Below are 14,696 nucleotides of genomic sequence, written 5' to 3'. Positions count from 1 at the left end.
AAAAAAAAAAGTAATATTTTCGATGGGTTTTGTTACTAAAAACAAGGAATCAAATATAAGTAAAACTGATACGACTCCATCTAATCAATGTGAGAATTTTTAGTAAGTTTATGCATTAAAGATCTATGGTCTGTCTGAAATTTCCATCAAAATACAAATTCAGAGTATCTTACACATTCGCCTTCAAGTTAAGAGACTAATTACATTAACTGATTTATTAATAAATGGGGCTTTTTGTCTAATTATTGTAAGTACTAACAGACTGGGGAACCATTTTAAATGTCTAATGTGCCTTGAAACCATTTTTTTAGGTTAATTACATTTCTCACTGAAGTCACTGTAGATATGCCCCTTAGGTTTTACACCAGAAGATTAAAGAAAAATGTAAAGATGATTACCTCATTGGCCAGCTCCAGTAATACAGGGGCAGCTGCATTTTTCATCACCCCATTCAGGTATCTAGACAAGACAAAGCCAGATAATTTTGCAGTGGCAAGAAAAGGCCAGTTTATACATGTCAGCATCTCCTGTGAATCTCTTTCATTTGGGGGAAAATACTCCAGTACTTAATGGGAAATCTTTTAAGAAATAAGTATTTTAAGACATCACTAACTGTCCAGGGTTGTCTCCTGTTCCATTCAGCTGTAATATATATCAATCTCAATGAGGTCACTCATAAAAAACACAATAAATCAAGAAATTAAAAAAATTGTGGCTTAATGACATACAAATTAACCGTATCTGTACTACTTTAAGATGCATCACAGACAAATAAACCTCTACTACTCACAGTTAAGATTTTTGGTTTCACGTGACCTTCAATTATGAAGGTGCACTGTATACCTTATTCAATTCACTGCTATGTACAAAAAAATATTTCTCAAATTTAATACAGATTTTATCAACTGGGCAGTAGTTTAAATACTAAAGGCTTACTTGAGTGAAATCAGAGTCTGACAATTAAATTAATATTCCAAAAACAAAAAGAAACATTTAGGACCCAGAAAGGTTGATAGAAAGTCATTATCCTATCAGCGGCAAAGGTTTAATGTTTCTGGTTAAGGGTATTACACAGTGATGTTTCTGACCATCACTTCACACAATATCGCCTTCCTCCCTTCTGTTACTTTCACTGCCTGATGTTTACATTTTGATAATGCCTAAAACCTGTGTTCAAGAGCTGATGGGAAGAAGCTATGATATGGGAAGCCACTTTGTGCTTTGCAGCCATGTGGAAAAGAACAATAGTTACCAATATTTGAACCTGCTCATTTATCCTATCTGTATTCGCATAGCACTTCAATACTGACATCATTAGAAGGCCACAGCCTTTCCAGCTCTATCATTATCTATCCATCAGAAGACACTCTTCTGCTCATTAGTTATAGACATTAAAATTCTTTCATTTTACCTTTCTGTGGAATGGGTGTAACACCTTTATAAAACCTCTTTGCATAAGATCAGATAGAGGACTTTTTGCTTGCAAGTTATTCTGAGGTTTAATGAATAACAGAAATGGAAAAAACTTTTTGCTGTAACCTATTTCAGTTCTACACTAAAAAAAACATAAAACAAGATGCCTTATGGATGTTTATACACTGAAAATTTATAACAGAAAAAGAAAAGGAGAGATCATAAACAAAATACCTAACCAGGAACATTCATTTGAGATTAATGTTCTAAAACATGCATCTAGATGATTGAACAGCAAAACTACAGTTGACAATGAAGTAATTTTCTGTCAGATATTTCTAATGCTACTGGCAACTCCATTATGGACTAACAGGTCTCACATGCTGATGGCAATACTGTTGTGAAAACTTTCTGATCCTTCTTGTAATTTGTCTTTGTGTTTGCCTAAATTTCAGAGTAGTAAGTCTCAGTAGGGCAGCAAAAAGTACTCTACTCAACTGTTTTACTTGCTCCTAACAGGGACCACTGGAAATGGCTACTTTCAAAAACTGGTAGTTTCTAACCTAAGAAAGCAATGACAGCACAATTATCTGCTTGTATGTTGGCAGAAATAGCAGGGAGCATAGCACACAGACTGGGGTTTACAGCAGTAAAATGGATGCTACAGAAGAGTAGAGGACGTGTTTGTCATGTTTACGTCTGAAGCATTTCAAAGTGGCTTCTCTCTCAAGTCGTCTGTCTCTGTAGCTTACTAAACACTACACAGTAAATCTACTAAAACAGGATTGAGATGAGTTTCCTAACTATTAACCAGAGCATCTCTGATTTTAAAACATGTGCATTTTATTTGGCCATGTTAATGCACCTGCAATATGAAATACTCAGAAATAGTGTAAAGAATGATTTTCCCTACTACCACCACATAGCTTCATACATAATGCATTAGTTATGTACTGCTATCATACTTCAGACTACAGAAGAAGACAGGAGACCAAATCCTCCAACCTGATGTGAGACGAACTTAATCATACCTACAACCCTATTGACACCAACAAAACTGCGGCTTTGCATAAAGCAGAATTTGGTCCCATGTTTCAGGTTGAAGTTGCTGGAACTAGTGATTTACACGTATGCTAAAGAAAAGGACTATTTACACAACAGTTACAATTAACACAGACCACTTCACTGAAACTGTGCTAGTGAAAAATAATTAAAAATAATATTGAATATACATGGTTATTAACACAACAAAATTTTAAGCCAATAGTCTTCCTAAACAAGAATCAAACCTAGGAAAAGTGTGATGTGATCCAGTGCAAATTTTTACAGAACAGTGCAACTACTAAAAAAAGAAAACCAAATGCCCCAAAAACCAGCACACTTCACACTAGATATTCTAAACCACTGTCTGATATAATCAGGCTGTGGTTGGATTTTAAATATGTGACTCTGGCAGAAGCACAGTTATTTGTTTACAAATGAAGGCTTTTTGTTTATTTCCTGATTCACACAGATTAATACTAAGAATGAATATCAGACATCTATAATCACAAGTATGAATTCACTTGCCATGCATGCTCCTCAGATATGTCAGTCTACAAAGTAATATTTTAATTGCATATCTTTACCTGTTATGAGTATGTCCCAATTATGTCATTGCAATATTTTTAGTAAAGCCTACAGAACTAACAGACAAACTATAAGGTGTAGCAAACACAATTTATTAGCTTAAGATGTAAACAATTGTAAAATATTGTAAAATGACATAAAGGTTTTCATCCTCCCTTAAAAACTATTTGACACTTCTGTTGATAAAACAGGAGTGATTTAAAAATTAGTGCTTTAAATGACAATACATGAATATGTAACTTTTTGTAATGTAACAAAAACATTGTTCTAAAAGTACAAGCAACAGTAACAAAACAAGCTCTCTAGCTGTAAGGAAGCTGTCATCAATATTAGTCTTGACACAGAAATCCTACAATTACAAATTATACGTAATACATAATAAATGCTATCACATACTCTGTAAAAAAATATTTGCTTATTCCGACTTAGAGCCAGGAAAGTAAATTCCTTCTAAATCAAAATGACCAAATACTGAAAAATTTCTGCATTTTCAGTGAAAAACATTTTCAGGTGAACCACTCTGTATTCCTCATCCCAAATTCTTAAGTTATTTTTATAGAAAATTAGCTTCATAAGGTAATTTACTCATAACTGCCATAACAAATACTAGCTATGATGACAGTCTTAACTGGGGTGAGGAGGTCATACCTTTGGTAGTAAGTTTCAATAGCTTCAGCAGTGTGGTGCTTGGCATGTGTTCTTTTGATTTGTTTCTAGAAAAACAAAAAACCAAAGAGTTTTACAAACATATCATAGTTCAAAACACAGAAATCATGACTGCACAAACACACAATCCTTGGCTACACTTTGATATATGTGAACCCTGGTTTTAGATTCTGTACAGAAATGACATTCAATCTACCTATTGAATTGAACGTCTTCAGACTGTACTGCAATGTACCATATGTAAAAGCCAATAAGGTCACAATAATTGAATCTAAATAAGTTTACTGAAGGCTGTAGAGGGCAAAAAACCCCTTGTTGTCTCTTTCAACTTTTGTTGTAATTTTCCCCAATTCAATTCCATCTAAGTCTGGTGTACTCTAGTTCTACAATTCAATTGGCATTTTTAACCAGGAAAAACATTGCTTAAAAACAACTTATTTAAAAAAAACTACAAAAAGTAATTCCATAGAGACTTGCCACTTGACTGACACCTGTCATCTCATGATAAATGACTCCATTTTCTGCCTCTCTTGCCTTCTGCCACTCCGGCAATGGTCATTTATCATCATCTCTGTCAGCAATGGAAAGCAGCACTGACAGTGCAAGTCAGCAAACATTTAGCACATGGAACCACGCAACACAGGGAAATTATTATTGTCAGAATAATAATGGTTTAGCATAATTTATTACAGGTCCACCAAATAAGCAAAGGCTAGATGTTATTAGACAGATGGATGGGTAGGCTTGGCAGCCATCCACTGAGACTCAGGCGGTGCTTGATGTGGAAAAAGGAACATCCTCCAAACCAATCAGAAAGCTGGCAGTTCAATTACAAAGAAATAAAGGGACATTCATCATTCAATTAGGCACCTGTCAACCCTCACAAAGGAGAAAACTTCTAACCTGGTACTCCTGGGAGAAGATGCTCAGCAGAGTGGACTGCGATTGACTGGAACAAATAAAAGAAGGACAAAGTTAATTACTGGAGTGCACTGCAAAGAAACAAAAGAGAAGGGAGCTTCAAAGGTAGGCCTGCTGCCCTGTAATCTAACAGAACATGAAAACAAGTGTGGAAAAGTTGTTCCAGATGAACACCTCAGACAAAGGCTTCCTGCTGCTAGGTCAAGGAGAGAGTGTATGAGGGATGGAAGGAAAATATAGCAAGAGTTTCAAAGCAAACTAACATATTGTCTGGGTGATTCCTTTTGCAGGTTCAGAACCCAAAAGTCCTATCAGAAGAAGGTAGTGGAGCTAAAAGGCAACAGGAAAAAAAGGAAATTAAAGCAAAATTTCCTTTAATAATTGATGGGAGTTAAATTCCATCAGCAGTTGGGAATGTGCCGCTTATTCATTGGCAACATATTGAAATTCATTTTGTTAGCAGCAAGGGAACCTCTTCAGTAGCTCTCTCATATTCAGGTTAAAAACTTCCCCTCTATCAGAAGTAGCATATGGGACCAGTGGAACATTCCCACTGAAACTGATGTGCTTTGAAAATAGAAACTTTCACAGCAGGAAGCTGAGATTCCCCTGAGTCGGTCATTTCCAAAAGCTGCCATAAGCTTCATTCATCTAAGGCTCCACTCAATGTCAAACACCTGGCAATGAAGCAACCTGGAAAGCATTCTTCCCAAGTGGGAATTTTTCTCTCTGAATTGTTAACATTTAGAAACGAGACAAGATTTTTTTTCCCTCTGAAAGGCAATCAATACCACACCACTACTGTTTTCAATTGTCCTCTGTGGATATATCTACCTCATCACATCCTGAATACAATTAATTACTCCTGATATATTTTCCTACTACATGCAACTTGAACAAATTATAGTCTCAATAAATCGAGTTTTATGGTACAGCAAAGCATTATGAATAATTAACATTTTTTCCTTTCAGGAACCTACATACTAAGGCGTAGCATAGGTAGTTCAAAGACTCTGCAATGTTTATATCTTCTTTCAGTTTTCTTGTATGTACCTGTAACACCTGTACCATATCGTATGTTCATTAAACATACATGTTCTCCCCATACTTAAATGACCCTTCTTCCAATTTCCATACTTCAGAAATCCTAATTTAAGATAGGGAAGTCTTACTCCCACTTTCAAAAGGGAATAGAGGCACAAATGGTTTGTTCAGGTTTAAACAGACAGTATGTATATGCAGGACGATATAAAGTTACCTCTAAACCAAACAGCTGAAGAATCAGGAACGAAGTGTAGATTAATGCAGTGCTATATAAAGACCTTACTAGTTTGTCTTATCCATAGTTGAGCTTCCAACATCTTTGCCATAACTCTGTATTTGGAGCTTGTTTGCCCAGTGCAGCATCTGCGTGACAGCAGTAAGCTAAGCCTTGATCTTTGGTATTTTACACATGGGAATGTTCACCCTGAGTACTCACCGAGACTGAATGTTACAGCTGTAAAAAAATTATAGCAACAGAAACTGACTAATACACAGATTTATTAAATTAATGAATTACAGACAAAAGTAATTACAATATAATAAAGAATTTAAATATTTTATCAAAATAAGTATTATTTAAATAAATATTTACTTAAATATACATAATGTAACACATAGGTCAGGAGCTACGTACCACAATGCCTCCCCAAATGGTGTAGCATCCAATTATGACAATCTTCAACATGCACATATAATCATTAGAAGTTGAACAAAGGAAATTAATTAAGACTATATACTTACACAGGCTATACACATACAGAAAGCTAAGATATTTCAAGTTGATTTAAAAAAACCCCAACCCTGCAGGCTATAAATAAGTTGGAATCACATGGCCCCCTAATGGCTCTTATCTTGCAGATTTTACATAGTCATAGTGGCAGAACTGAATTTAGGAAAAAACCAAAACAGGACAGCATTTGACCAGATTTCTGGTTTGAGTTCTCTCTCACTGATATAATTTTTGTGTTTTTAGACTATTCCTTGTATGATAACTGCTTTTATTGTACCATTATTCTGTTAAACCCACTGACATATCAAAAAGAATTAAGACCATTATCACTCCTTTTACACTCATGACAGTGGTGGACTTGGCAGTGCTAGGTTAATGGTTGGACTTGATGATCTTGAAGGTCTTTTCAAAACTATATGTTTCTATGATTCTTGTCCATTTTATTTCACCTCTTGGGGTCCTTGGATTTTGACCCTCTACTTCCACTTAGTTCAATACTCTTCTCTGATGCTTCCAACTGTTCAGATAATTTAGGACTCAGCACGAATACTAAAAAAATCATTCCAATAACAGTGCAAGTTGGCTGTATACTGGACTGCAGCACAGAAACTTTACCACTGTGGCAAAGAGAATTATTTCAGTAACACTATTCAAACAATTTCAAGCCTTACTACCAAATGATCTTTCTCCTTCCCCAGGAGAAGTGGATTTATATCTTCACATGGTTGCTTCCATATTTCTTCTGGTTAACATAATTCCTGTCTTAAACACTAAAACCACTTATCTGACAGTGTTTTCTTGCTACAATTCCACTGACACAACTTCTGGGCAAAATTAAATAGCTCCTCAAGACACAGCTGGAGCATCTATTGCAAGGTGCCATTGAGTGAACACTGAAACATCATGGTTTCAGAAAGGACTGAAAAAGGCAGTACTATGTGCTTGGAGAGTGGACAGAAATCATGAACATGCATTTGGATAGCAAGACAGCATGATCACAACTGCTAATACAGACAGCAGGGATACTACCATGGAAGCTATCATGACTTCTACAAAGCAGCCAGGCTCCATCCATCCTCTGATCCTTCTATACAGGATTTCAAAGCATCAAATGAGCAGACAAGTGAATATAGCCGAGCTATCCAGGAAAACAAACCTAACACTGAAAATACTTCTTATTCAAAATAACATTTGAGTGCCTTCCATGGAATAAACTTTATAGTAAGCCTCATGGCTTACTTCAAGGCTAGGGATACAGACATGTTTGTGTCAAGCCAGCTCTTTTGTCGAGAAACAACTGTTAGAGCCAAGGTACAGATTTGCTGATTTTCTGATACAAACAAACAAAAAACCCCAAACTCATAATTCTGAGTACTATCTAGTTAAAATAATTAATAAATTAACTTGTTACCCCTCTTGTAGAAGCAAATCTATTTTCCGGAAAATACGCAAACTTTCCCCTTGAATTCTGTAGTGATCACTTTGTGGAAACATTTTCTTCCGCAATTCTGGATGGTAATGAATCTAACTCCCAGAGCTCTGTTCAAAGCAACGAGCCTCACTCTTCAGATATCCTCTTTTTCATGTACACTGGCATCCATAATGAATCAATTTACCTTTTGTTATTCTGTGTTGATGTCAGTGGCATACTTCCATCTGAATGCCTGATGTACTTTGTAGTCTTGTCAATACATAACTGGATTTGGGCAGAAAACTGCGAAATCTAAAATCTGCCTCAAAATGCCTATGTTTTTAGAGATAAATAACTTTTATTTAAAAAAATGAAGTGTAATTTCTAGGTCCCAAGTGATATAAAGATAAAAAAATTTACTTGTAATAAAAAAGGGGAAAAGTATTACAGATCTCAAAGAGATCTCTAATATACAAACCCCACATTTAAAATGGGATGCCCAAGTCAAAATCGGTCCAGAGCAAGTGATAAGAGAAATTATCTCTAAGAATTTAGAGATCAATCAAGCTAAAAAGACAACTGCAAGTCTGGTGCTGAAAAAAGAATATGCTTTCTGATCATTTAATATTTAAGAATAAAATTTAGACCATTCTTTTCTAATGAATCCCAGAATTTGGTAGAGGAGGAATGCTATAATCCCTGGAGAGTTTTTCAGAAATGTTCTGGTTTGCAATGAGTGTTCATATATAAAGTAGTAACAGATAAGTTAGTAGTTTATATAAGCAGATTAGTGCTTCATAACTAGAGTTGATATAAAACTGGCTAAGATCCAGCTAGTAATGATGAAACAATTTTATTGGATCAGATCATCATCTCAACAAAGCAGGGCTGCAGATCTAGCCAAGATTTGGAGAGCTGTCCAACTTAATATTTGCTACTTCAGCTTCACCAGGAGAAAATCCAAACATAACAAATTCTGCAAATATTATATTATCAGCCCTTGCAAATAATTAATTCTTTAGGGATAAGATAAAATTTACAGTTTTTTTACTTTATTTTCTGAGATTACTGAAAATATGAAGTTTTAGGTGCAAAACCAAGTTTCCACTCATTTCATCTATTTTTTTTAATGAGTTTCCTTTCCCTCATCTTTAACTCCACACTTGTTGTCTAAAATAGAAAGAGTAAAAACATAGCTTTATATTTAAGGTATTTTACCATGGCACAAAGGAAGAGTATCTAGAGAGATTTGCAAAAAGAATAAATTAAGAGTAAATATAAACTGCAGTATTTAATCCAGAATTACTCACAAAAGTGTAGACAAGCAGGGGCAAAGCAAAGTCCATTATGAGACAAATATGTTAAATAGAATAGCTTCATTGCTTTCTTTTCACAAAATGGAACATTTCACCAAATAATTAATATATGGGTTAAGAAACTGAGTGTAGGGGCACAAGCTGTGTTTCCAAAATTCAGAAGCTCTTATATGTAAAATCCCAAAGCAGCAGTGTCAAACCTCCTCTGGAAAGTAGAAATTCATGTAGTGGGAGAAGTTGCCTCTTTTCTTTCAGTCTCCAGAGCGAGTATGTAGTGCTAGTCATATCCTTCATGATACGTTGTGAAGTAGACAGCAAGAGTCTCTCATTTTTATTAATTGGAAAAGAACTTCCCCCTATTTAAAAATACTTTCACTAATGCAATACTGAGCTTTAAAATAAAAGTAATAGGGCTAGAACTGTGTGGTGTTGCCATGCTGGATTAAGACTCTAAGTGAGGAAAGAAAGATATATGTCCAACAAATTTAAATGGCTGGTGGTGAAAGAGGAATTCTCCTCACAGCTATCCTGAAGTTCCAAAATGTGCATCTAAAATATATTTTCCCTGTTACATTATTAAAGACATTACAGAAACTCAAACAGCCAAATTCTCATCTTCTGTAATGCAAATGCTTTGGAACAGGGACTCCTAAAGGAAGCAACTTATACCGCTTATGACATGCTAACCGGTCCATTCTTATACGTAAAAACTCTGTCAATAATGGGTTACAAATAGCACCGTTTCAAATGCATAACACAAGCATGGATGTGTAAAGCCTCCACAACTGTCCAGAACTGCAGGATGCAGGCTAATAAGGACCACAGTTAAACCTGTAAATGCCAGTCCGATGCTCAATTTCCCACCTGAGAGGAGGTGACAATTAGTGGATTCTCAGAATTTCTTCCAAAGGCCTACCAAAGCTTGGGAACTGTTAAGCTTATATGCATCCAAGCTATGAAGAACATGGCACAAAGGAAGCACACTGACCTCTAAGTTACAGCTTTAACCTCTCTTCACCGCAGTCTTTAATATTACAATATTTCTTATCGTTACTATGCTTGTGGTCTCTTCTCTGAGTGAAAATTCTCAAAAAGCAGAGTATTGTCTCTGTACACATTTGTACTTTATCATTCACAAATCTAACATTGATTTGTTGGAAGTTAGTGAATTACCAATTTAAGCTAAATCAATATACTTGTCTATATATATATATATGTGTTTAAATCAATATATGAGTTTGAATTAAAGTAACTAAGTCACATAAAACTACTGAAGTCTTTAGTTACAACACGGTAACTTCTATAAAGTGGCCATCTTCCAATTTTACAGCTTTCCAGCTACACCAGTTCAAGTCTGGAATACAAAACTAGTTTTATTATCTCTGCATAGGAAGCCTTCCATACAATGAAGCACTGTAAGTAGCTACTACTTTGGGAACTAGAAAGTCAATACAGTGCTGTTGAGGAAATATTCCCATGATAAATACATTACTATTATAAAAATGCAGTTAAGTGTATATATCTGTATATCTTTATAGATATATATATGACAGGAAGTACCTGCTGATATGCTCATTTCAGACTAACTACCATTACATTTAAAATCAAGATAAAATTCAAGCTCATCTGGAGAATGATAGCACTAAACAATTTTGAAATTCTCTGATATCCACTTCAGTAAACTATACAACAGCTCAACTCAAAAATTTAAATACAGATTGCTAAAAATTGCCTTTGCCTTGAAGTCAATTTCATACCTTTATGTAGGATCAAAAGTAAAACCCCAAAGTAAAAATTCAGAGGAAAAGGATATCCTGCATTGCATGCTTACACTACACAATGATAATTAAAAGGTTAAATTCAGGCATGTTCCTACAACTTTGCTACCTATAGCCAGGGTTATGAGAATAACCGTATGACAAAGCTCCAAGAAGGCTACTTGAGAAGAGTCATCACTTCTATGACCTTGACACTGGTTGGTCCCACAACTTCTATACAATTTAGTGATGTGAGAGAACAGATGATGGTGCAATACATAGAAATGGCAGCATTTAAAATTCATAGTAGCGTAAGGCCATTACTTTTCCCACTGGGCCACTTGAACTTTAATAATGTCTGACCTAGTTGGCCAATAAGTTCTAGCAGCAGACAGAGGAAAATTGCCAGTATTAGATACTGTTTGATTTTTCATTTAGAAAGACTTAGAAGTTCCTTTAAGAACACGGCACCAATTTTTCCTGTAGACACCTAATTTTTTGGTGTCCGTTGTAACAGCCAATATATTTTAAAACAACTGCAGACTATGAACAATCTGTATCAGATGTGAAAAAAAAAATGCAGAGGTAAATACAAATTACCAATACAGGCAATGATCACAAAATAACGCTATCTCTTCACAGAGATTACACCATCTTTCACCCACACCACAAAAATCTAACTTTCAACAGCAGTAATACAACTGTAACTCAAAATACACCATATTCAAATGATTACAAAGTATTTCTGATCAATCTCTCAACACGAAAAGTCAGAATAAGGATGCTATTCCATTCTCATATATATGGTTATGATGAGAAGAGCAACATTATACTTTTACAGTGGATAAACACTGGAACACAATATGGTTAAAAACACAGGAATAGAAGAATAGCAGTTCCAAATGAAAAGAAACGACTTTTTGGTCTTACTATCTCAGTAAGCAAGTAGTGAAATTAGACAGTAATTTGCCCAAGACATGGTTTTGATATTTTTTTTTCTTTCTGGAATTAAACAGCACAGTGCTTGTGGCATGAATGTTTGAAATCTACTTCAATGTCAAACCCACTCTGATGCCTTTTTAATTAAATGCTATTTCACTAATGTTTCAAGTCTCTTCCATGAAAATATAAAACTATTTTGTAAGGTTCAATTTTCGAATGGAAAAATATTTTCAGATGTAATACAAAACCAAAATATATTCACAATATAGGCTTAAAAATACAATGTCAGTGCTAAAACATGAAATTAAAACTCTCCAATATTCTGACATCAGGCTTCAATGACTATCAAATATTACATGGCAGAAATTGTCTGGTACCCTCTGAATATCTAGTCAGGGAGTCCACTGGCAAAAGAAACTGACAGGAGTCAAATAGGGTTTGTCTCCCTTATGGACCCTGATAATCTCAGTACTTATCCTCCACATCTCCATCTCCTGGTATTCTCAAAAATTCTGCTTTTGATAATCTCAGTACTTATCCTCCACATCTCCATCTCCTGGTATTCTCAAAAATTCTGCTTTTAAATCTACCATTAAATTTTTTAGAAAATTAAATTAAAAAAGCAACGCTTGAGACTAGCATAAGCAGATGATTTGCTATGTCCTTGACCTCAACTACTCCAAGTTACCTAGCAAGAAGTAAAGTTTCTTAACCTCCACTAAACATATCCCAAAGCAGAGGCATACAGCAGCACACCAGAAACTGAGATAAAAAGGCAAAACATCTGCAAATTATCCATTTCCACTTAACTGCACATCATTCACACTTTCTTTCGATTTACTTCAGTTAAGACTGCATCAAAAACGTTTGCAAGTTCGACATTTTTACCTTAGGACCACAATCTAAACGTCAAACCATCAGACAAAACCACACAAAACTAGATGCTATCTGATGTTGGTTGTGCAAAGAAAGATGTTCCTAGGGTGCAACAGCAATGGAGCTCAACAAACAGTCAAGGCAAAGAAGATACAGTTTTAAACCAGGGGTTTATCCCTTACCTTTCCCATCTGCTCTCCTGATAGGGCCAAAGTGTGTACATTGAAAAAATACTCACTTAGCAGGCAAAGTGGAAAGCAATATTTGAAATACTTATTTTTTGTTCATCTCCCTCATTTTGTTTGGATAATTCTATCATACTGCTTCCCCTTTTGCCCAGGAAAAGAATCAGGTCAAGAGAATGAAGGTAAATTTTTCAGACTTCAATATCAACTTTACTGACTGTGGAGAAAGAGGAAAATAATTGTATTTTATAGCTTTTTTCCTTCAAAACTCTACTGTTATGAACAAACTAGATGTTTAATTTTAGAAAACAATTTTTATGAATGAATGGCAATTTGAAGCTAATTAGACCACTGATTTTACATTAAAAAATTAGCCTGTATGTAAAAAGCATATTCGTGCCAATTTGAAACTAAATAAATCCCTAAACTCCCTTAAACAATTTGCTTCTAAAAATATATAATCAAATTTAAAAAACTATAAACTATATTTAAATTTATTATTTACAAGCAATTAATTACAAAGACAGCCAGGTGGCTTTCATTACATAAATTACTGTTAATGACACTTGCCTCATGCTGCTACTGTATTTAGCATTTGCATGCATCACATGTCAAGCACACACACTGTTGCATAGCTATCTCCAGGGTAAAAAGTGAACACCTTAAGTCAAAAAAGCTTTCAGTTATCCAATCAAAACTGTTAATTTCTTAAACAAGTCAGGATCTTATTAATGTTTCCAATTCATGACATAATTTAAAAAATATTGAGGATATAATTTAAAGACTAAAACATGGATGATCCCAAAGTGATAGCTTTCAGTAAATTCCAATTTTGGGAATGATACAGATTTAAGGCAAGAGGTGAATCTATTTATAGCTAGTCCCCTTGAGACTTTTAGTCTTAAGCCCTATTCAGTGTTTATCATTTAAAAGTTTACAATTTTAAAGCTATTTATAATTATTTAACAAATCAAAAGGAAAAAAAAGAGAATAATTCTTGTCTATCTACCTACCCAACAGTGCAGTACTTAGTCTTGTATACATAAGTTATTGTACCATGCATGCAGATATTTACAGTCTACCTTCAGACCCAGGGATATAGCTTACCGTGCCATAGAGGGAATAAATTAATTTAATTCCACTACTTACTTCCTATTGGAAAGATGGGAGAAATGTACAAGCAGGAAATTCAGCTATTCCTTTTTATTAGTGTTCTCCAGCATTCTTTTGTTTAAAAAAGCTGTCTACCTACAAATGGCAGGCAATATGAAGGGAACATCTAACAAGAGCTGATCACAGTATTACATCAGTCTATCCTAAAACTTCTCTAGTCCTTTCCACTCCTATCAACAAGATTTTACTTTCCCTTCCTCCCCTTTCCAGAGGATTTTTTTTGAGTGTTCTTTATATTGCTCTGAAAATGCATACAATGCAATTTCATGCATTTTCCTGCAATGCTGCTGAAAACAGTTGACCTTCCAGAACGACTCTTACTCCATCTACAAACAGAACCAAATCCTCTCTGATGTAAACAGTCAGTAAGACCGACTATATAGCATCACCTTCATTAAACACCAAAATTTGACCAGTTTTGGTAGAATGAGCCCAGAGGCCTTGATAAATAAATGTGGAAGGCAAGGAAGAAGGAAAAATAGTTCAACAAACATTTGTTCTATGTTACAATAAACTGAAGATGACCTCAACATGCATCAAGTAATATGGCATGATTTAGTGACACTTCTTAATTTTTTGTGAGTTATCAAAAACACAATAATTAATACACATATTAATATAAGAAAGGGGTTA

The 14,696-nt window shown here is 34.8% G+C and overlaps 1 protein-coding gene across 5 annotated transcripts in view; it reads right to left on the bottom strand.

Annotated features, from left to right (window-relative positions):
• Positions 1-14,696, bottom strand: part of CDIN1 (CDAN1 interacting nuclease 1) — a 124,726-nt gene that overhangs the window by 94,260 nt on the left and 15,770 nt on the right. For 4 of the 5 annotated variants that reach the window (XM_051791820.1, XM_051791818.1, XM_051791817.1 and 1 more), the window contains exons 2-4: positions 4,612-4,657; positions 3,691-3,755; positions 399-459 (exon numbers count right to left, since the gene is read on the bottom strand). In XM_051791820.1, coding sequence (XP_051647780.1) covers positions 399-459; positions 3,691-3,755; positions 4,612-4,657 — 172 coding nt within the window. Of the gene's footprint in view, positions 1-398; positions 460-3,690; positions 3,756-4,611; positions 4,658-14,696 lie in introns of those variants that run through there. The other variant, XM_051791821.1, reaches the window with a different exon arrangement.

The sequence above is a fragment of the Manacus candei genome, unplaced genomic scaffold (genome assembly GCF_025592945.1).
Source record: "Manacus candei isolate 608988 ecotype Guabito, Panama unplaced genomic scaffold, ASM2559294v1 h1tg000033l, whole genome shotgun sequence".
Classification (NCBI taxonomy): Eukaryota; Metazoa; Chordata; class Aves; order Passeriformes; family Pipridae; genus Manacus; species Manacus candei.
The sequence above is the reverse complement of the archived record's forward strand: the minus strand, read 5'-3'. Positions and strand labels throughout refer to the sequence as shown.